General features: G+C 46.2%; 1 protein-coding gene across 5 annotated transcripts in view; it reads left to right on the top strand.

Annotated features, from left to right (window-relative positions):
- The window catches only part of GFPT1 (glutamine--fructose-6-phosphate transaminase 1), a 42,823-nt gene extending 22,426 nt beyond the window's left edge, over positions 1 to 20,397 (top strand). For 2 of the 5 annotated variants that reach the window (XM_083629413.1, XM_083629414.1), the window contains 12 exons: positions 1,106 to 1,211; positions 4,118 to 4,281; positions 4,935 to 5,030; positions 6,103 to 6,200; positions 6,971 to 7,091; positions 7,357 to 7,413; positions 10,376 to 10,533; positions 12,963 to 13,077; positions 13,767 to 13,894; positions 14,688 to 14,855; positions 17,022 to 17,183; positions 17,483 to 20,397. In XM_083629413.1, coding sequence (XP_083485539.1) covers positions 1,106 to 1,211; positions 4,118 to 4,281; positions 4,935 to 5,030; positions 6,103 to 6,200; positions 6,971 to 7,091; positions 7,357 to 7,413; positions 10,376 to 10,533; positions 12,963 to 13,077; positions 13,767 to 13,894; positions 14,688 to 14,855; positions 17,022 to 17,183; positions 17,483 to 17,527 — 1,418 coding nt within the window. In that variant the 3' untranslated portion in view covers positions 17,528 to 20,397. The remainder of the gene's footprint in view (positions 1 to 1,105; positions 1,212 to 4,117; positions 4,282 to 4,934; positions 5,031 to 6,102; positions 6,201 to 6,970; positions 7,092 to 7,356; positions 7,414 to 10,375; positions 10,534 to 12,962; positions 13,078 to 13,766; positions 13,895 to 14,687; positions 14,856 to 17,021; positions 17,184 to 17,482) is intronic. The other 3 variants (XM_083629415.1, XM_083629416.1, XR_014551807.1) reach the window with 2 other exon arrangements.
- The last annotated feature ends 333 nt before the right edge of the window (positions 20,398 to 20,730 follow it).

The following is a 20,730-nucleotide window of genomic DNA, read 5'->3' on the forward strand; positions in this document are numbered from 1 at the left end:
ATGGAGCTCGCTCCCACAGGATGCAGGGATGACCACCAGTTTTGATGGCTTTAAAAGAGGATTAGACAAATTCATGGAGGAGAGGGCTATCAATGGCTGCCAGCCACGAAGGCTATCCTCTGCCTCCACAGTTGGTCCTTGGTATTTCTGACAATTGTGAGAGTCATCCTGAATCAATACTTTTTCAGGTACAACATGCTTGACTTTAGAGCAGCCTGTTCAAAATACATTCTTCACTGCCCCAGTCCAAGTTCTCCTAATGCAAACTACTCCAGCTAGCTCAGTTGTCTTCAGAAAAGCTATTCTGGCTCTGAGGTTTTGAGAGCAGCAGCCCAACACCTGTATTAGCTGCCTGTCCAGGGCCCACGTTGAATTCAAGTTTAAGAACACCTGATTGTCATCTTTCTTTTTTTTAATTGACAAACACAGAACTAATTCCAAAAGGCTTGGATGTTGTGCATGCGGAATTGCTTAGAAATTGGCTAGTTTAAATCATGTTCTTAAGAAAAGCTAGACTGTCATTTTTACATGACAGTCCCCACTCCACACCAAAAGGCATTCAAATGTTTCACATCCTTCATCCTTAGTCAAAGCTGAGAGCCAGCGTGGTGTAGTGGCGAGAGTGTCTGACTAGGACCTGGGAGACCAGGGTTTGAATCCTCACTCAGCCGAGAAGCTCACTGGATGACCTTGGACCAGTCACTGCCTCCTAGCCTAACAGGGTTTTTGGCATAAAATGGTGATGCAGAGGAGCAGTCCGCCGGCCTCCCTGAGCTCTGTGGAGGAAAAGTAGGATATAAATGGAAGAAGTAAATAAATAAAATAAAATTGCACAAGGCAGACTCCCTGGGAAAGCCTCCTGCCCAGCTCCTGTTGAAATGAAAAGGCAGTGGCATTGGTCTTGTCCACTTCCTTTCGGTGGTGCTTCTGCAGGAAATATTCCCGTGGACTATGCCAGCAACCTTTAAGAAAGTGAAGCTTCATGTTGGTACTGTGACTTGGTGACTTGGGGTGAATTTTATCAATGGAATGAGGTGCCTTTGTTTGCTGTCAGTTGCTTTGTGCCCTCTTAATGGCAGCTAACTGAGCTCTCTTGCCTCCGCAGGCAAAGACAAGAAGGGGAGTTGCAGCCTTTCCCGGGTGGACAGCACCACCTGCCTCTTTCCTGTCGAGGAGAAAGCGGTGGAGTACTACTTTGCATCGGATGCGAGGTCTGTGGCCCCCGTGGAGTCAGCCAAAGTCGCCTTGTCCTTGGCTTCCCACAGCATGCACCAAGGAGGAGGTTGACTGCTAGGCTAATGCAGTCAGTGACAGGCCACCTCTCTTGGATGAAGGACCAGAGGGGAGAAGAGATAGTGACTGGCATTTGTGTGTCACTTTCAAGTAGCATGTGTGTTATATGTGGCATAAAATGTTTCCTGACTCGACCTGTTTTGTAGACACCTTCAGCACCTAACGTACTTCAAGTGGAACGGGAAATGGGTGTGAATCTAACAGACCAGGTACTCCTGGTGTCAGAGGCTCTAAGGCAGGCTTCCTCAACCTCAGCCCTCCAGATGTTTTTGGCCTACAACTCCCATGATCCCTAGCTAGCAGGACCAGTGGTCAGGGATGATGGGAATTGTAGTTTCAAAACATCTGGAGGGCCGAGGTTGAGGAAGACTCCTGCTCTGAGGCTTCTGATTATTCTAGAGCCAGCAGGGTATAGCTGGTAGCCTGGGACCAGCTTGTTGATATTTTAAATTGCTATCCTGCCTTTCCTCACAAAGGTGCCCAGTAGGACTCATGACTTCACAGTTGTGTGGGTGTCTGAAGCTTTCCAAGTGGCCTCAGGTCAATTGCTATATCTCTGCCTAACATGTGGTGAGGAACCATATATGTTGGTGTCAGCTCCTTAGCGGGAGAGAAGGATAGCAGTTAACTTTCCTGTGCTAATAGCATCGCTGTGGACCACAGCAGATGTTTGGAATACAGTGGTGCCCCGCAAGACGAATGCCTCGCAAGATGGAAAACCCGCTAGACGAAAGGGTTTTCCGTTTTGGAGGTGCTTCGCAAAACGAATTTCCTATGGGCTTGCTTCGCAAGACGAAAATGTCTTGCGAGTTCCTGCGGGGTTTTTTTCCTTTCCCCCCCCTTTTTCCCAAGCCGCTAAGCCGCTTATCAGCTGATCCGCTAAGCCGCTAAACCGCTTAACAGCTAATCCGCTAAGCCGCTTAACAGCTGATCTCTAAGCCGCTTATCAGCTGATCCGCTAGGCCGCTCATCAGCTGATCCGCTAAGCCGCTAATAGCGCTAATCCGCTAAGCCGCTAATGGGCTTGCTTCGCAAGACGAAAAAACCGCAAGACGAAGAGACTCGCGGAACGGATTCTTTTCGTCTTGCGAGGCACCACTGTATTTGCAAAAATAAATAAATAAAATTATTTATTAGCAAACCTGAATGGCTTCCTACTCCTTAGCAGTTCTGGGATCAGTTCTCCTGTAGTGTTTCAGCTCCCTTTTTACCCACTCACCCACTGTTTAATTTACTAAGCTTATCAGGCAGCCTATTTGGTCCTGTTGAAAGAGGAAAGTGAAACTACCAAATGTCTAAGCTGCTTGGGGTGTATTCTGACCCTAACAACTTCTCAAAATAGGGTAAAGAACACCATAGCATTTTGTGTGTGTCATAAATTTTATTTTTATGCTATTATACCTCTTCAAAGGGACGCGGCTGGCACTGTGGTCTAAACCACTGAGCCTAGGGCTTGCCATTCAGAATGTCGGCAGTTCGAATCCCCACGACGGGGTGAGCTCCCGTTGCTCGGTTCCAGCTCCTGCCCACCTAGCAGTTCGAAAGCATGTCAAAGTGCAAGTAGATAAATAGGTACCGCTCCGGTGGGAAGGTAAACGGCATTTCCATGTGCTGCTCTGGTTTACCAGAAGCGGCTTAGTCATGCTGGCCACATGACCTGGAAGCTGTAAAGCGAAATGAGCGCCACAACTCCAGAGTCATCCGCGACTGGACCTAACAGTCAGGGGTCCATTTACATTTACCCTTTACCTCTTCAAAAGCAAAGGAATATTTGGGTGTGTAGTTTAATTATAGTTCTGGTCAGCCCAACTAAGTTCTGCTCAGAGCAAAAGTATTAAAACTAATGAACCTCAGTCATGTGCATTAACTTCAGTAGGTCAACTTTGCACAAAACAAGCATTGGATAAAAACCATGTTTTATGCAGGGTGTTCTGTTTTTGGGTACAAAACAACCCACAAAACGATTTCAGGGGTTTGTTGGAGCCCAGGCGAACATTTTACCCTAAGGGTTAATTCTGCTCCAATTCGACTTTCTTGATACAGGAGTTAACACACTCAGTGTACAAACCTGCTACACTGATTTCTTATTTGCAGTGTTCATCGGGTAGGGGGCACCTTTCATGCTATTTGGGTACATTAGACCCACTCCTTCTCTGAGCACAATATTTAGGCATCTTTTCTCTTTTCAAGAGCTTACTGATAGATAGTCCAATGAGGAATTTAAATTAACATTGTGGGGGGGGGGGGTCGGGTCCAATTAGACCATGTTTTTGGAATGCACAGCCAATTAAATCTATTTTCTTATGTTAAACAGGAAGGATTTTGTGATCAATTATGATCTTTGTTTCTAGCTGGTCTTAAAAGGGCCTGTAAAAAAAATGGAAGAGGGTTAAATAAATGCAATAAAATTTGCATAAGAGCTGAAAAGTAGGTTACAGTAAAATGATAAAGGATATTAAAAATGATCCAGTTAATATGGTAAGTTGCACATCCTTCATAGTTTTTTGGAGGGGAGGCTGTAGTTGTATTCCAATTCAGCATTGTATTATTTATCATTATTATTAGTTGTAGTAGTATTTCAAAGTTTATATAAAAATACAATAGGATCAGTCAGCTCAACTCTTATCTCAAGACTGGTATATCTACTCTTGCAAACACTCTGGTTCTAATATGGTTTCATTACTGGATAACTGGAGTCCAATTGTTTTATAATGTGTGTATTCAGTGAATCTTACAAGTTATTTGCCCTTAAGCATAATAGTCCAGATTCTTCTCCTTCTAGTTTCCATAGATGGAAGGTGAACCATTCTCTACTCTTTTACAGTGCAGTTATTGAGCACACCAACAGAGTGATTTTTCTGGAGGACGATGATGTGGCAGCTGTTGTGGACGGCCGTCTCTCCATCCATCGAGTCAAGCGCACAGCGGCTGATCATCCTAGTCGTGCTGTCCAGACCCTACAAATGGAGCTCCAGCAAATCATGAAGGGTATGTCTAAGTTGATAGTCAGGGCTTCTCAGTTTCAAGTGTGTGTGTGTGTTTGTGAAGATCCTTCCTGGAGATTCGTGGGGACACAGGCTACCTACTTGGAGGCTTACAATTTTTTAAAAAATGGCACAAAATGGGAAATAGACAGGGAGGGAAGAGGAAAATCAAAACTCAGGTAGTAATTTCTAAACAGTTGTTCCTATCATGATCAGGTGGCACAGTCCAAGAGCAGGACTCCATCGGCTCTGCTGTTTCACAGTTGTAGTTTATGTATCATAACTGAATTGGCTGCGTTTTATTCTTTTCTTTACATTTCCCAGGCAATGTTGTTTAGCCCATGTTCACTGTACTAAAATATTTATATATAAGAAGTTGCAATAATAATAAAACACCACGTTCTGAAATAACAAACAAGAAAATATAAAGAATTTCTGCATCAGCAAAAATGACAAAATTATATTCGCATGGCTACTAGTACTATTAGGATACACACTAGTAAGCAGGACATTTTTCAGCCAGAGCTCACCAGAACTCAGTTCTGACACCTCTCAGGTGGTCGCCATTGCCATCAACAGGTAACTTTGTCAACAGAATAAACATTGCTGTGTTGTTTCCATCCAGTCTACATTTTGCTGCTGTTTTTTTTTTTTAAGGTAACTTCAGTTCATTCATGCAAAAGGAAATTTTTGAACAACCAGAATCCGTTGTCAACACCATGAGAGGAAGAGTCAACTTTGATGACTACACCGGTAACTAAGTCAAAAGCATGTCAATGCTGTTTTGATTTTTGAGGCGCTTTTGCTTAATAAAGCACTGCTGATTAAGGGGGGGCACAACAGGATGGTCTGTATACGGAGAAATTCTCTGTCCCTTTTGCCTTACGTAATGTAAGGATGATTCATAGAATTGTAGAGTTGGAAGGGACCCCAAGGGCCATCTAGTCCAACCCCCTGCAATGCAGGGATTACAACTGAAGAATCCCTGACAGATGGCCAGCCCAACCTCTTCTCAAATACCTCCTATGAAGGAGAGTCCGCTACCTTCTGAGATAGTTGGTTCCACCATCAAACAGCTGAGGTAGAAGTTCTTCTACACTATTCCACCTCTGCTTTCTGTTGATTGCATTTTGACCACTTTGCTGCTGAGCAAGTTTCCCTTCTCCTCTGGGATGCTTAGTGGGACTGGGGGGTTTATGCTGCCACACTTGGTACTTGCCTTCTTCCTGCTTAGGAAAGTGTCTAAGGAGATGACATTTGCTTGACCCTACTGTGTACTGTGGGACGCGGGTGGTGCTGTGGTCTAAATCACAGAGCCTAGGGCTTGACAATCAGAAGGTCGGTGGTTCGAATCCCCGCAACGGGGTGAGCTCCCGTTGCTTGGTCCCTGCTCCTGCCAACCTAGCAGTTCAAAAGCACGTCAAGTGCAAATAGATAAATAGGTACTGCTCCGGCGGGAAGGTAAACTGCGTTTCCGTGCGTTGCTCTGGTTCGCCAGAAGCGGCTGGCCACATGACCCGGAAGCTGTCTGCGGACAAACACCGGCTCCCTCAGCCACTAAAGTGAGATGAGCGCCGCAACCCCAGAGTCGTCCGTGACTGGACCTAATGCTCAGGGGTACCTTTACCTTTACTGTGCACTGTAGATGATGAGAGGAGGGGAAACTCTGACATTCCTCTAAATGAACAGTATAATTCCTGAAGTCTTAGTTGCAATGTCTCTTATGTTTTTCCTTGAGTAGTAGTAGTAGTAGTAGTAGTAGTAGTAGTAGTAGTTGTTATTATTATGTTAAATACCAAAACCTTTGTGTCTACATTTATAATAGTGAATCTTGGGGGTTTGAAAGATCACATCAAGGAGATCCAAAGGTGTCGACGTCTCATCCTAATTGCTTGTGGAACAAGCTACCATGCTGGAGTTGCAGTAAGTGGCTGACTTTGGGTTTTCCTTTTGAGTAGCATCTCAAACACATTGAACAAATTAGTAGTGCTGTGATCCTACGATGACGTCTGTGAAGCTATGGAAAGTGGATGCTGATAGGTGAATGCGGCTCTTTTATGGCTCCTTGTAACTGTGACCCATCCTTGTAGCATCATTTCATTGGTCTGTTTGGTTCTGCAGATGGGAGGCATATCTCACTGAAATTACCTACTGGGTCATTAATTCTTAACTGGAGCATGGAAAGACATACTCAGTAGAACACGTAGGTGACAACTCCTAGGGACTGAGGTCCCTTCCCCCTTCCCGAATAAAATATTGGAGGGGGCTGGCCCCCTGCAAAATTAATGGGTATTCAAATGGTGTGCATGTGCCGCGTCATGAAATTGATTGTGCCCCCCCCCCAATATTTTATTCAAGTTGGTACCCCTGGTTCAACATTTGGCATGTTGGGAGTCTTACCAGAATTGGAAACTCACTCCAGTTCTGATGTAATAAATCACATTTTCTTTGAGGCCTGTATAGTTTATTTTGCCTATGAGAATATGTTTTAATGATGCCGACCTTGGACCCTCTTTTTGTTTCTTGCACTGAAACTGAAGAGCCAAAATGACACCTCTTGTCCCTGCACGCTTTCTCTCTCTTTAAAAGATGGAGAGTGGGAGCAGGAAGTGTTCCCTCCAGAATCTGCTGCACTGCTTAATGGGCTGAGGAGTACGTGACTTCCCCCCTTTTTCTTTTCTTTTCTTTACCAGACACGTCAAGTTCTGGAAGAGTTGACTGAATTGCCTGTCATGGTAGAACTTGCCAGTGACTTTTTGGACAGGAACACTCCAGTCTTCAGAGATGATGTCTGCTTCTTCATCAGCCAGTCAGGTACGGACGGGTCTTTGGCCTGGGAGCAGTGCTGGGCAGGTGGCAGGCCAAACTGAGACCAGTAGGTGGCTACCTTTGGCTAGGCTCATGACCTTTGACCTGGCGTGCTACCGAGGAGGGAGGTTTAGAATCCTGTAGAGCCAGGAGCCACCAAGTCCAGTCAGGATTCTCCCGGCTGGAGCTCTTAGCACACGGTACTTCTTGGCCATTGCTCATACAAACAATGTGTGTTTCTGTTTGTTTGTTTGTTTGTTTGTGTTTTTAGAAGTAATGAGTTCGGCATGCTTAGAACCAGACATGTGCAAGTTATCCGGGGCAAAATGTAAGAGTTTCAAAACAAAGGACAAACCCTGTGTGAATGTAGTGAAATGCAGCCTGAATTTCATGCCTAAAGCTGAGTTTCAAATATAAGCTAAAAAATAAATCATGTGGATACATATTTATTAATTATGTGTTTGTGATATTTATCTCTATCTCCCGCCTTTTCCTCAGTCCGGGACTCAAAGTGTGTCTTACACAAATTAAAATGACACAAATAAAATGCAAAAAATGAAAATGGTTAAAAAGTAATTAAACTAATAGAACTAAAACAATATTATTATTATTTTAAAAAATCAGGTGTATTACACATTACTGAAGGACCCTTTCTACTTTACCAGAATAGTAGTTTTGACTATTTATACCAGGGGTCAGCAAACTTTTTCAGCAGGGAGCTGGTCCACTGTCCCTCAGACCTTGTGGGAGGCCGGACTATATTTTTTTTTTGGGGGGGGGGGGATAAACTAATTCCTATGCCCCACAAATAACCCAGAGATGCATTTTAAATAAAAGGACACATTCTACTCATGTAAAAACACACTGATTCCTGGTCTGTCCGCGGGCCGGATTTAGAAGGCGATTGGACCAGATCCGGCCCCCGGGCCTTAGTTTGCCTACCCATGATTTATACTATAATATGGTATAAGTAAAAAGGGGCTAAATAGCCAAAACTGTTTTTTTATAATCACTTCCAGCACCGCTGCTGCATTGAAAATGAAATGTTACTGTTCAGATGAAATGGCTGAAGCCTGGGCACTTTGGTTTGCCAAAAAAAACCTTGTTCTGTGGAATAAAAGCTACAAACCAATTGTAGAATCTTCTGCCCTCCTGGACACATGAGTCCTATTGGGTAGTCACAAACAGCAGATTCCTTGCAGGGTTTCCCATCCCTCTGGGGCAGCCTTCACCGACCAGTGCCCTCCAGATGTTGTTGGACTGCAACTCCCATCAGCCCCAGCCAACACAGCTGATGGGAGTTGTAGTCCAAGAACATCTGGAGGCTTTTTTACCGCACAGTGATTTCTTCCTTGGCCAGGGGAACTGCTAGAATATATTTTGAGCGTAGAAGGCGCCTCTTAGAATGCTCCCTGCTGACCATAGTGATAGTAGCCGGCCAAAGGAACGGTAGGCATTGGCAGTCAGACATGCTGGGGCTTTGACACCCTCTGCTGGTGATTTGCAGGCATGCCTGTAATCTTCTTTGCCATGCACTTGGTATTCCTGTTGTTTCAGCATTTTCAGTGTAATAATATAATGAATTCTCTAAATTCATAAGAAGTAGTTAGTAGTTTGAGTTGTTTTATGAAAAGCAGCTGTAATTATGTCCTGTAGTACACATAACACACAGAGCCATCTAGACAGATCAGTCTAGATTTGCTTGAGTGCCAGTGGAATATATGAATGGTTCATTGGTAGGGAGATTTCTTTCCAGAATGTATTGCTAAAAGGATTTGGAATCCTGTAGATATTTGCCCAGGTTACCTACTTTACTCTTGCCCTTTGCATCATTCCAAAAACAGTGTGCAATTTTGGTATTGCTTAAAATGAACAATACCCCCTCAGTTTGCCTTCTTAACATCTGGCTGCTATTCTCATTACAATATCTTGTCCGGTTTATTTAGATATTTTATATCTTGCCTTTCTGCATCTGGGTATACTCCAGGCAGCTCAGATAAAGGAACAAGAACAAATCATAAAATCCAGATCAGCAATAATATGTTTTCCCTAGCTAGTATTGTGTTCTAATGCAGCTGCCTTCTGTTGATGCTGAGCAAAGAAGGAGAAGAACTAGAGTTCTTCAGAGAGCATTGCTGCTTTGCTTAGGTCTGTGGTTTCTCGTCTATGGTGCCTATCTGCAGCAGCAAAAAAAAAAGGTTAATGCAATTCTAGGCTGCATCAACAGAAGCTGAGTGTCCAAATCAAGGGAAGTAATAACAACACACTATTCTGCCTGGATCATAGCTGTCAACATTTTTTAAGGGAAATTCCCTTATTCCGAATAGGATTCCTCGCAAGAAAAGGGAAAAGTTTGACAGCTATGGCCTGGATCATACCCAGCCTGGAGTCCTGTGTCTAGTTCTGGACACCACAGTTTAAGAAGGATATTGAAAGCTGGAAGGTGTGCAGAGGAGGATGACCAAAATGATAAAGGCCTGGAAACCAAGCCTAATGAGGAACAATTGAGGGAATTAGGTATGTTTAGCGTAGAGATGCTAAACATATAAGAGACGCGGGTGGCGCTGTGGGTAAAACCTCAGCGCCTAGGACTTGCCGATCGCATGGTTGGTGGTTCGAATCCCCGCGGCGGGGTGAGCTCCCGTCTTTCGGTCCCAGCTCCTGCCCACCTAGCAGTTCGAAAGCACCCCCAAGTGCAAGTAGATAAATAGGTACCGCTTTATAGTGGGAAGGTAAACGGCATTTCCGTGTGCTGCGCTGGCTCGCCAGATGCAGCTTCGTCACACTGGCCACGTGACCCGGAAGTGTCTGCGGACAGCGCTGGCTCCCGGCCTCTTAAGTAAGATGAGCGCACAACCCTAGAGTCGGACACGACTGGCCCGTACGGGCAGGGGTACCTTTACCTTTACCTAGCGTAGAGAAGGCTGAGAGGTGATAGGATAGCCACCTTCAAATGTCTGAAGGACTGTCACATAGAAGGTGGAGCAAGCTTGGTTTCTGTTGCTCCAGAGGGTAGGATCTGAAGCAGTGAATTCAAATGACAAGAAATGAGATTCTGATTAAACATCAGGAATGACTTTTTGATGGCAAGAACTGTTGGACAGTGGAACAGTCTCCCCTGGAAGGTGGTGGACTCTCCTACATTAGGGGTTTTTAAGCAGAGGTCAGATGACCATTACTCAGGGATTTTTTTAGCTGTGATTCCTGCATTGCAGGGGGTTGGGCTAGAATGATTCTGTGGCCTCCAGGTTGAGCATTTCCTGACTCTGATGGTGTCTGTCTCTCTGCAGGTGAGACAGCAGACACCCTGATGGCCCTACGCTACTGCAAGGAGAGAGGAGCCCTGACTGTAGGAATCACAAATACTGTGGGGAGCTCCATATCTCGCGAGACAGACTGCGGCGTTCACATCAATGCTGGGCCAGAGATTGGGGTTGCCAGCACAAAGGTAAGGGTTCCTTGTGTCATCAGAGGCACTCACACTTGACACCAATAAAGCTCAGTTGAGTCACGTAGATTTGCATATCTTGTAATACATGCATCTGTTCTGAATCTTATGCTTCACTGCAGGGGGTTGGACTAGATGACCCTCGGGATCCCTTCCAACTCTACAATTCTGTGATTTCTCAAGGAAGCAGGGGCAGGCATAGGGGTTCTTTCCCAGTTCATCTACAGTGTGCAGAGGGTGTTTAGAAATACCCGCATTTTGAATAGTTCAGGTTGCGTTAAGTTGAAAGAGGCATAAGTTCTTAAAGAAATCCTCATTTGAAGTGCAGGCACACAGCCCACCCCCTTTCCCAGCTATTATTTATTTGAATTTTTAGCTGCTTGTTACCCAGAAGCCTGCAATCGACTTACAATATATTTATTAAAACAAGCATTAAAATGTTAATGCATTCATGCAAAAACACAGTGCATAAAAATATACAAAGCAGCCCCCCGTAACAGTCACAGGAAGCACGGGACTTCCCATGGGGCTCCCAAGGCTTGCACACAGCAGCCTGCAGCCCGAAACCTGGGGAGTGCAGCGGAGCGCACCCCGGGCTTTGGGCAGCTTTCCGCAAGCCTCGGGAGCCCCGCGGGAACTCCGGCGGGCTCCCAAGGCTTGCAGATAGCTTCCCCCCCCCAAAAAAAACTAGTTGCACCCTATGGGGCAAAAAATACGGTAAATGTTAGGTAATCTCTTGGTGTATATCATTTTCATGTGCATGTATAACTCAACAACTTTTTGTATTAAATTATTCTTTAAAGCTTTCAAAAAACATACCATTAACACCCAAACATTGGAAGAGTCTTTGAGCAGTGAATAAGGCAAGATCCCGGGTGATGGGATCTCTCCCTATCTCAGTAGATTCCCACCAGGGCTTCCTACATCTCCTCCCTGCTGCCTAGAGTTGCTTTCCATGGTTTGTTGTGTGAGCTGCTGCTGCAGCCGGGCATTCTGCACTCTCCCCCCTTCCTTCCGCAGACCTCCAGGCTGTAGATCCCCTTAAGAACACCTTTAAGAGCCTTCTGAATCAGGCCAATGGCCCTCCTAGCCAGCATCCTATTCTCACAGTGGCCAGCCAGATGCTTGTGGGAAACTCGCATGCAGGATCTGAGCACCAGAGCTTTTATCTGTCCTGAATCCTTCCAACATCCTTCCTCCGGGGGGGGGGGATGTCAAAGAGGGTCCCTAGCAAATACCTCAATATTTCCTCAAGGTGATTGAGCTGCTTCCTTTTCCCCTTAAAATTTGAAAAGAGGCGTTTAACAAAGAGCAAGCCTTGGCCAAGATTTGCATGCTAAGGCGCCTGCTGCTTTTTCGTGGGGAATGTGCTGCAATATTACATGAGCTGAGAGGGTCTGAATTCACTTGTTGGAGCAATCAGGGTATACTTTGCAGCTGAGAGTCCAGCTCATTTTTAGCCTGCATTGGCAGTTTTGAAAATATTGGTGTTCCTTTCCGCGAAGCCAGTTAAGAACTTGAGAAACTGTTTCTTAGGCTGTTCCAGAGACCCAGGTAAGGAGCCACTGTTCTGGTCCAGAGGCACTGGAGCCTGGGGTAACCTATGGCAATGAGAGGGGAGAGTGCCACTGGACCAGATAGCAGGCAAGGATCAATGGTTCCTAGCCACCATGGCTATGTTCTGTCTCCACTCCACACATTTCCTCCTCAGAGCTAGCCTTTCTCTGCATTGAGCATACCCAGGTTCTCAGCCTGCTCTGAGTCGCTGGGCTGGGTCTGTTGTTTTCTCTCTAATCAGGCTAGAAGGAAAAAAGGAGAAGATTGCAGGGCCTGCCCCTTTCCGTCAGACTTTAGACAAAATTTAGACAGAATTCAGGGGTATTGACTGGCTCCCCCCCCGCCCCCGCCACTTTCCTGCCTAAGGATGTGAAGATGTACGAGTGCGAGTTGTGCCTTGGGTGCAGGATCTCTGCCTCTGCCCAGGCATGAACAACAAAATTACAGAGCCTCCAGCTGTAAGGACTGGCCACACCCTCAGCTGCTCCCTTATTCTTACTCTCCAGGTTAGCTAGGGTAATTGCTGTCATCAAGTACACTTGAGAGTGGCCAGATTAGATGCCTGGTATAAGCTTGGCCTGATGGGTGGTGTCCCTTTGCTGTTAGCTGGAGGTAAAATGAATAGCCTTGTCTGTGGCGATGGAGCTCCCTTGGATTTGGAATTTTGGATTTCTCACTGGAAGAACCAATCTTTTCTGGTGCTTAGGGGCTGGGCTGGGTTTGTGCCAGGGTCAAGTGGGATAGTGAAGCCCTGTGGGCACCTGAGGCCCCCACTTTTATACCAGCAGCTTTCAGGTGTGAGTTTTGGGCAGCTTGCAGCATCTTAGCAAACCTGGCAAGCATATGCACAGTGATGTCCTCTCTTTCCGCAGGCCTACACAAGCCAATTTGTGTCGCTAGTGATGTTTGCGCTCATGATGTGCGACGACAGGATTTCCATGCAAGAAAGACGGAAAGAAATCATGCGAGGCCTCAAGTTATTGCCAGGTGCGTACGGGCGCTCTGAGGCGTCATGACAAAATGTGATTCTTTGAAGGAGAACAGCAAGGCGAGGATTGACTCGATGCGGGTAGTGGGACCTCTCACTTGCCTCCTGGTTTTGTGCTAAGCTGGGAGAGTTGAAGCTGCAAGGATCTCATCCAGATCAGGTCCCTCACTGCCACATAGCCTGCATGGAGCTGCCTTTGAAGCCGGAGTATTCTCTGAGGCTCCATTCTTGGTTAATCCACACTAGCTACACTAGCTAAGCCTGTATTTGCCCCATAGGACGCACACACATTTCCCCTTCATTTTAGGAGGGGAAAAAGTGCATCCTATAGGGCGAAAAATACGGTATTTAAAAGCCACATCCAGCATTGCATCAGTGTATCTTAGTTCTTTATTGTCACATCCTCAAATGTGGATCACTTTATAAGTTACGAGAACAGGTTGCGGAGTTCTGTTGGAGGATTTAGAAAAACCAACTCCCACCTCTTTTCTTCAGTGCTAATGAAACCCCAATAAAAATTGGTGGTCCAGGTGATGGTTACTATTACTTTCTGAAGATCCACTGATTTGTGCAGTTTTCAGTGCAGCATTTAAATGCCACATTGAACATTGTTTCCAAAGTGCATGTGTGATTGCAGATTGTTAACCTGCGTGTTAACACGTTGCCTCCCTCTTGCTACTTGCGATAGACTTGATCAAAGAAGTCCTGAGCATGGATGATGAAATCCAGAAACTGGCCACGGAGCTTTACCACCAGAAGTCAGTCCTCATTATGGGCCGTGGTTATCATTATGCAACATGCCTGGAGGGCGCTCTGGTAAGAATCCCCATTTCCAATAATAATAATAATAATAATAATAATAATAATAATAATAATAATAATAATGTTTATCCATCATTATTTGTGTTCTGGTTTGGAGGGTCAGACCTGACAATGAGCAAGAAAATGAGGAAGGGTGTTTTTAAAAGCATGTCTCTAATTGCAAGGAGAGGGTTTAAAGCTGCTGTTCCCAACCTGGTGTTTTGACTGCAACTCACACCAGCCCCATCCTGTGTGGGAGTTGTTGTAGTCCAAGTGAACTGGAGAGCACTGGATTGGGGAAGGCTGGTTTAAAGTGTATGGGCAATTCCTGACAACAGAAGGAATCCCAAATGGACTGAGTAGGTTTTCTAAAGGTCAGAAATGAAGATGGGTTTTAAATCAGGCCTGCAAATACTGTTGTCTGCTAAACCGAATGCAGCTCAGCAGCCATCTCCTGTGACCTACCAAGAGTTTTGCAGTTCTCATGGCAGTTTCTTGTGTTTCTGCAGTCTGGGGCAGGCAGAAACCAGCTGGAGGGTTCTGGAGTCACTATCCACAGCTGTTTGTTTGCTTTTGGCTTGGTGGAGCACCTTTCCCCGCAAGGAGCTCATGGTGGCATGCATGGTTGCCCCCTCTCATTTAATCCCCACAAGAACCCTGTGAGGCAAGTCAGGCTGAGAGGCACTGACTGGCCCCCAAGGCCACCCAGCGAGCTTAATGGCTGAGCGGGGATTTAAACCCTGGCCTGAGGAGGATCTTTGCTTTAGAGAGAGACTCCATGGACTAATGCGTTGCACCTTCTCTGCAGAAAATAAAAGAAATCACCTACATGCATTCGGAAGGCATTCTGGCCGGGGAGCTGAAGCATGGGCCCCTTGCCTTGGTCGATAAACTGATGCCTGTCATCATGATCATCATGAGGGACGGCACATACACCAAGTGCCAGAACGCCCTGCAGCAAGTCATTGCCCGGCAGGTGAGTTCAGGCGGGAAGAGACAGAGCCCACCTCCGCTCCACAAAGTCCCGTCTTTCTTTGCTCCTCCTCGGGGATAAAGGATGAGGCACTGGAATTGGCAGTGCCCAAAGGTATTGGAAGCAGGTGGTGGGAAAGAGGGATCCGTTTCCTCTACCCCTCAATCCTTGGTCTAAGGGTTTCGTTCACCTCTTGCTTGTGTGTTAATTCCAGGTTGGAATGTGGGATCCTCAGGCCCCTTTTGAGGGGTCAGGGTCACAGCCAAGGCTCCTGGCATTCCTCAGGCAAGATTTCCTCCTTGCACAGCCAGACAGTTTTACTTTTATTATTTATTTCATTTATTTCCTGCCTTTCCCCAAGGAGCTCAGGGTGGCATACATTCTTCTCACAACAACCCTTTGAGGTAGGTTAGGCTGGGAGGCCTGAGATCGCCCAGTGGGAATTTGAACCCTGGTCTCCCTGTTCCAACACACTAATCACCACCACTGGCTCTCCTTGCCCTCTCCTGCATCTCCTCAGTTGCTTAGAAGTCTTGCCTGCTTAAGGCACGGATGGGTAAGCTGAATATCCAAGATGCTTGGGAGGGGGCGTTCCTCTTTGAAGCTGAATAGCTCTTTCCCCTTTACGGATGTTTCTAGGGGACAAACATAACTGCATCTGTTTCCTGTATAAATTTCTGCCCCATATTTCTGTCAAATGGGAAGCCTGAGCAAAGGGAGCTGTGCAGTGTCTCTAGCTTTTTATCTCCTGCCGTTCAGCAGCTCAGGAGGCACTTTGACCTCCGCCAGCTCTAATGCCAGAACTGAGTGGCAGTGCCTGGAGCAGTGGAGAGAAGGGGTGAGGGAAGAAGCGGGAGAGCAGCACCCCTTCCAGCTGAGAAAACGAGGCTCTGAACCTGAACAGGAGCTGAAGGAAATAGCCATTTCCAGTGGTGTTTGCTTCTCTGTCCCTTGAAGACTTGCCTCCTGGCTTTCTCCTCTTATGATCTTCTCCAGAGTGAAACGAAACTAACCACATCTGCTCTCCCCTGTGTTTTCCCTCAAGAGTAACATAAACCAATAACTAGGGAGATGGTAAATAACTGAAAAGTGTGTTTCTTGACTACGCACATTGTTTTCATTGGGGCCGACAAAAGTGGCATGTAGCAAATGAAATGGCAAACACCCGCTGGTTCCAGGCTGAGGCCCTCTTCAACTCCTTACAGGCAGGGCTTGTTGCTGGAAAAAAAGAGGAGGCCTCTTCCATCCTCTGTAGCCCCACCTGAGCCAGCACAACACTTTGTGAGGCACTTTCAAGGCTCCCAGGCTTCCGTTTCTCCCTTTTTTGGTGGGAACCAGCCAGAATGATGACGAGGAGAGTGGCTTCCAGACCGGCCCGATCTGGCCAGCAAGCAGAAACCACCTTCCAGGCTGGCTGTTGTGACACCTTTTGAATTCTGCTGGCGCAGCCTTATTTCATTCGTGGGAGAAAAGCACTTTTTCAAGCTCTTTGTGCCCTGAGGCAAAAGTCTGAGAAGACAAAAGAGTTCATGGGGCAGGATTGGTGGGGGTAAAGAGACAGCCGTCCCTCCTAGCTTGGTCCCCCCCCTCCACATAGGACAGGGGCACAGCCAGAGCAAAGGAGACAGGCTTGCGCTGCTCTCTGGGTACCCATGTTCCCTCCAGGCTGCCTGCCGCCTTCCTGGCCCAGGAGCAGGGTCAAGCAATGGTCCAGCCCAAGTGATTTGCCCCGAGTTTTGCTCAGCCACGCTCTGTGGCGTGGTGCCATCTGCAAAGCAGGTGCAGGAATGCTGCCAGCAGACACCAGTGTGACGCTTGCAGGGGAGAGGGATTGAGATTGCTCTCCTCTGTCACAGTTTGGGGTCTAGCACTCCAATACCTGCTTGCAGCAGCTGTAAAATGGCACCCTGCAGCAATTGGAACCCACAGGTGTCAAAGAAAGCTGTGAAGGTGCAGTAAATCATACCCTGAAGGTGGTGGTGGAGGAGCAGTGTGATTCTTCTGGCCTGCCATTTCCCTATGGTGCCTCTGAGACCTCTCAGCCTTTGCCTCATCTTTCTCTCAAGGGTGTGGAGAGACTGAACCTAAGAGGTGGATGGAGGCCTCCTAAGTTTGGGAGTGGAGAAGGGGCTGCCCCACCTTTTTCCTTTACACTTGTGCTCTTTGCAGGGTCGGCCTGTTGTGATTTGTGATAAGGAAGATATTGAGACCATCAAAAACAACAAGCGAACCATCAAAGTCCCCCACTCCGTGGACTGTCTGCAGGGGATCTTGAGTGTCATCCCTTTACAGCTCCTGGCTTTTCATCTTGCGGTACTCAGAGGCTATGATGTAAGTACCACACTTTAGTCCTTTAGTCCTTCAGTGAACATAAGGAGAGCCTGCTGGATCAGGCAGTGGCCCATCTGGTCCAGTATCCTATTCACACGGTGGTGTTTCACAAATCACTAAAGGTGGTGTGAATCTACCAGCTTCAGCTGGGCTAAGTGGGCAGCTTGGGCGCCTTGCCAAATAAACCAGCAAGCAGACAGAGCACATGTGTCTGTAACAAAACAATAAGTCTCATATTGGCTGTTCAATTTAAAATATCCTTTTCAGGTTTTTTGTGTGTGTCTTTTTGTCTTTTTCAGGTTGACTTTCCAAGAAATCTGGCCAAATCTGTTACGGTTGAGTAGCATACTCTGTCATTAATGCTTTGGCAGATGTCAGCAAGAGACACTCTCTTTTGGTACTGGGACACATTGATTTTAAAAGTCCTTCCTTGATCGAATCTTAATCCCCTGTTCAAGAGTCTTTATAATTCTGTTGCATTTGTGACTGTTAAACGTTGAATCCACAGGCTATGCCAGCAACATTGTTAAATGATGATCATTTCAAGGTAGTTTGTTCTCTTTAAAAAGTCATAATCCTCCTTTGTTGTCTAGCTGGATTGTTTCAGGCCTCCATAGTGCTGAATTGCATAATTGTCTAAGTATCTATAAGACATGCAGGCTCGTAAGATCTTTCAAGAATGGAAATGGGAAACGAGAAGGTAGTTCTGGAAATTGTAAGAACAGAGTGAGAAGCTAGGGCTGTGCTCTGCCACAGGAAACCAACTTTTCCCATCCCGCAAGGATGTTCACTGTCATCAGAACTCAACTGTTTTGAAGGGGCCTGTTTCATAATGGATTTCTGCACCTCTCCATGCAATAAAGATGGGAGTAGTTGGCCAGAGGAGGAAGGACCCTCGCATTTGGCGCTTGGCCCCTGGCCCTTTCAACCAGTTCAGTTCTGGGTGGACCCACCATTCCTTGTCTGCACAAGCCCCCCTCTTTCATCCTCTTGAAAATGCTGTAATAATGCAATGCCTAAAGAGGAAAGAGCCCTGGCTGGTTGCTCCTGTAGAGTGTAGATTGAGGTGGAGGCCTCTTTGTGCGTTCATTTTTCTTAATGGTGTAAAGTCACCATAAGGTGGCTCACTTCCCCTTGCCTCTTTCACCACATAGTAAAGACATCCCTCACCAACTAAGGAATGCAGTCGGAAGAGAGAACTGCACCCCATTTTTACCTCCTGGAGGATGAAGAGTTGGGCAACCCCTGGGTGAGAGAAGACACAACTGAGGTCTGTACCGGTTGCCACTAATGTTATTCCCAGCATCTTCTCTGAAGAATCAGAGCAGTGGCATAAAGTCCATTTTATTTGGAGGACAGCTCTTCAATTAATGATCCCAAATCTATTAATGTGAACATGTCCCACATAAACATGTGGAGGCCAAGCTGCTATTTTCTAGAGGTTAGGGGGCAGATGGTGAAACTAGGGCTGAGCTGAAGTGGGGGAGGGAAGGTGGTGTGAACATGCTCTGTGCGAAAGCCTTTGCCCGTTGCAAAAACCAGCCACCCCTTGGCACTTTGGGAGAGGTCTGTGAATAGGGGCAAAAAGTGTTTGTCATTTTGTAAAAGCAAATGCATCCTTTGTTGCCGTCCACTAGGCCAATTTGATCTATTTTTCAGCACCGAGTTATTAATAATAATGGATGGCAATGAATCCAGCAGACTGCAGAATGGGAAGATGGAGGTGGAATTTTACTCCACTTGAGTTAACAATGCAGAGATGTCTTCCTTCTCTCTTTAGCTCGGCATGAAAAAACCTTTGAGACATGAAGCAGCCATGTGTTCTGCCTAGTATTAAGTTGACGTTTGTGGTGAAGGTAGTGAGAAGGGGCGTAAGAGAACATGCAATACAATATGAAGACCAAAGATGAGTTTCAATGCCAGACTGGTGTAGTAGGGCTGAACAGGTTTGGAAACCACTGATGCAGCAAACATAGATGGCAAAAATCCAAGTTATCTGAATGAGCAGCCTCCCAATTCCCTTGTCCTTAGGTGATGGGACAGAGATGGTACCAGAGGGCTGTGAATAAGCTTCCTTGCTGAGGCTGCTTTCACAGTTTTATTTCAAGGGCAGAAGAACTGTGGAATGTACAAAAGCTAAGAAATATGGCAAATAAGCCAATTTGCAGAGCTCAGTAGAACACCAGCTTCTCTGCATCCCCTTTTATCAGTTGAGAAATAGATGTCCTAATAGAGAGAATTTAGGGATGCTATGATGTGGGGATCTTCTTGGGCCAGCAGTTGTGTGACCCTGTTGCCCTGCCTGATATAAGGACAATGCGATGAGGCGCACGGTGTGTCTTGAGTATTCAGAAAGCCTTGCACCCTGATGCTCAGCTTCTCTTGTGCTCGCCATAAAAATATTACCTGCCATTCAGTTAAAGGTTTAAAGTGGCGCATAACTGCTGTTGAATGTTGTAGAGTTGTGAAGTATTGCGTTAATCAAAAGTCCTTACCTTGCCAGTGGTTATGCAATGCCAGGAGGGGCAGCGGTTTTCTGAACTGCCTGTCATGCAGTATAAAGGGAAAGGCAGGGTTGGAGGAAGAGATTTCACTCCACTTGTGACTTGGGCTACTTTACATAGATGTAGAGCACCAGCGTGCAGGGCTTAGCATCACTTCCAGCCCCTACAGTACAAGTTCTAACTGATGTGGGAAGGTCTGCGCTCTCTTCCTGTGCAAGTTTCCATGTGGGATTCCCCCTCATTTTGAACACCACGGTTCCAGAAGTCTTCAAGCCTTTTAACAACCAAGTGAACTCATGTAACTCAACAATCCACCAGCGTGGTCTTCAACACTTCCATTGTGGCCATCTTTGTTAAGTACAAGTTGCATTATGTTTCTCGTGTGTCCTGAAGAAGACTGACGTGGTTTACTACTGAAGACGACTAATGTGGACTCTGGCTGATGAAATCACAGCTGTGTGTGTGTGTGTGTGTGTGTGTGTCTGTGTGTGTGTTTAAAACTGGAACATTTTTGCAAAATGTTAGCCCTCTGTTTCTCTGCTCGTTTTCCTTTTGAATGTATATATACAGCTCGTCATGGTTTATGGGGACCACTCTTTACTAATTTTGTGCTGTGTGCTCTACGCAGCTCAGAATTTTATCATTTAGGTTGTTTCCTAGCTTACTTTTTTGTATTTTGCTCTTTGAATAATAAAAAGTGCCCAACCTTACCATGACTTTGGCTTAGAAATCCTTGTTCTCTTGTGTTCTTCCCATAAAAAGAACCACCCAAGGCCAACTTGTGAATTAAATAGCAAACCACAGTAGCTCTTGCCCGCGGAATGCACAGGTATCATTGTAAAAACGGGGGGTGCAAAATTCTACAGCCTTCTAACTTGATAGTCCTGTGTGGCCCACCAAACACTTCCCTTAGAACGGCAGCTCAGCCTTTTCAAAATGAATTAAATGCCTATCAGTGTCCCCCAAACATGTTTTCTTTTGCAGGGTTTTGCTCCGTAGTTCTGCCTGCCCTCCGCCCCCCTTTGAATGGCCGGTCTTTAGCT

Source organism: Podarcis filfolensis, assembly GCF_964270895.1.
Source record: "Podarcis filfolensis genome assembly, chromosome: 8".
Classification (NCBI taxonomy): Eukaryota; Metazoa; Chordata; class Lepidosauria; order Squamata; family Lacertidae; genus Podarcis; species Podarcis filfolensis.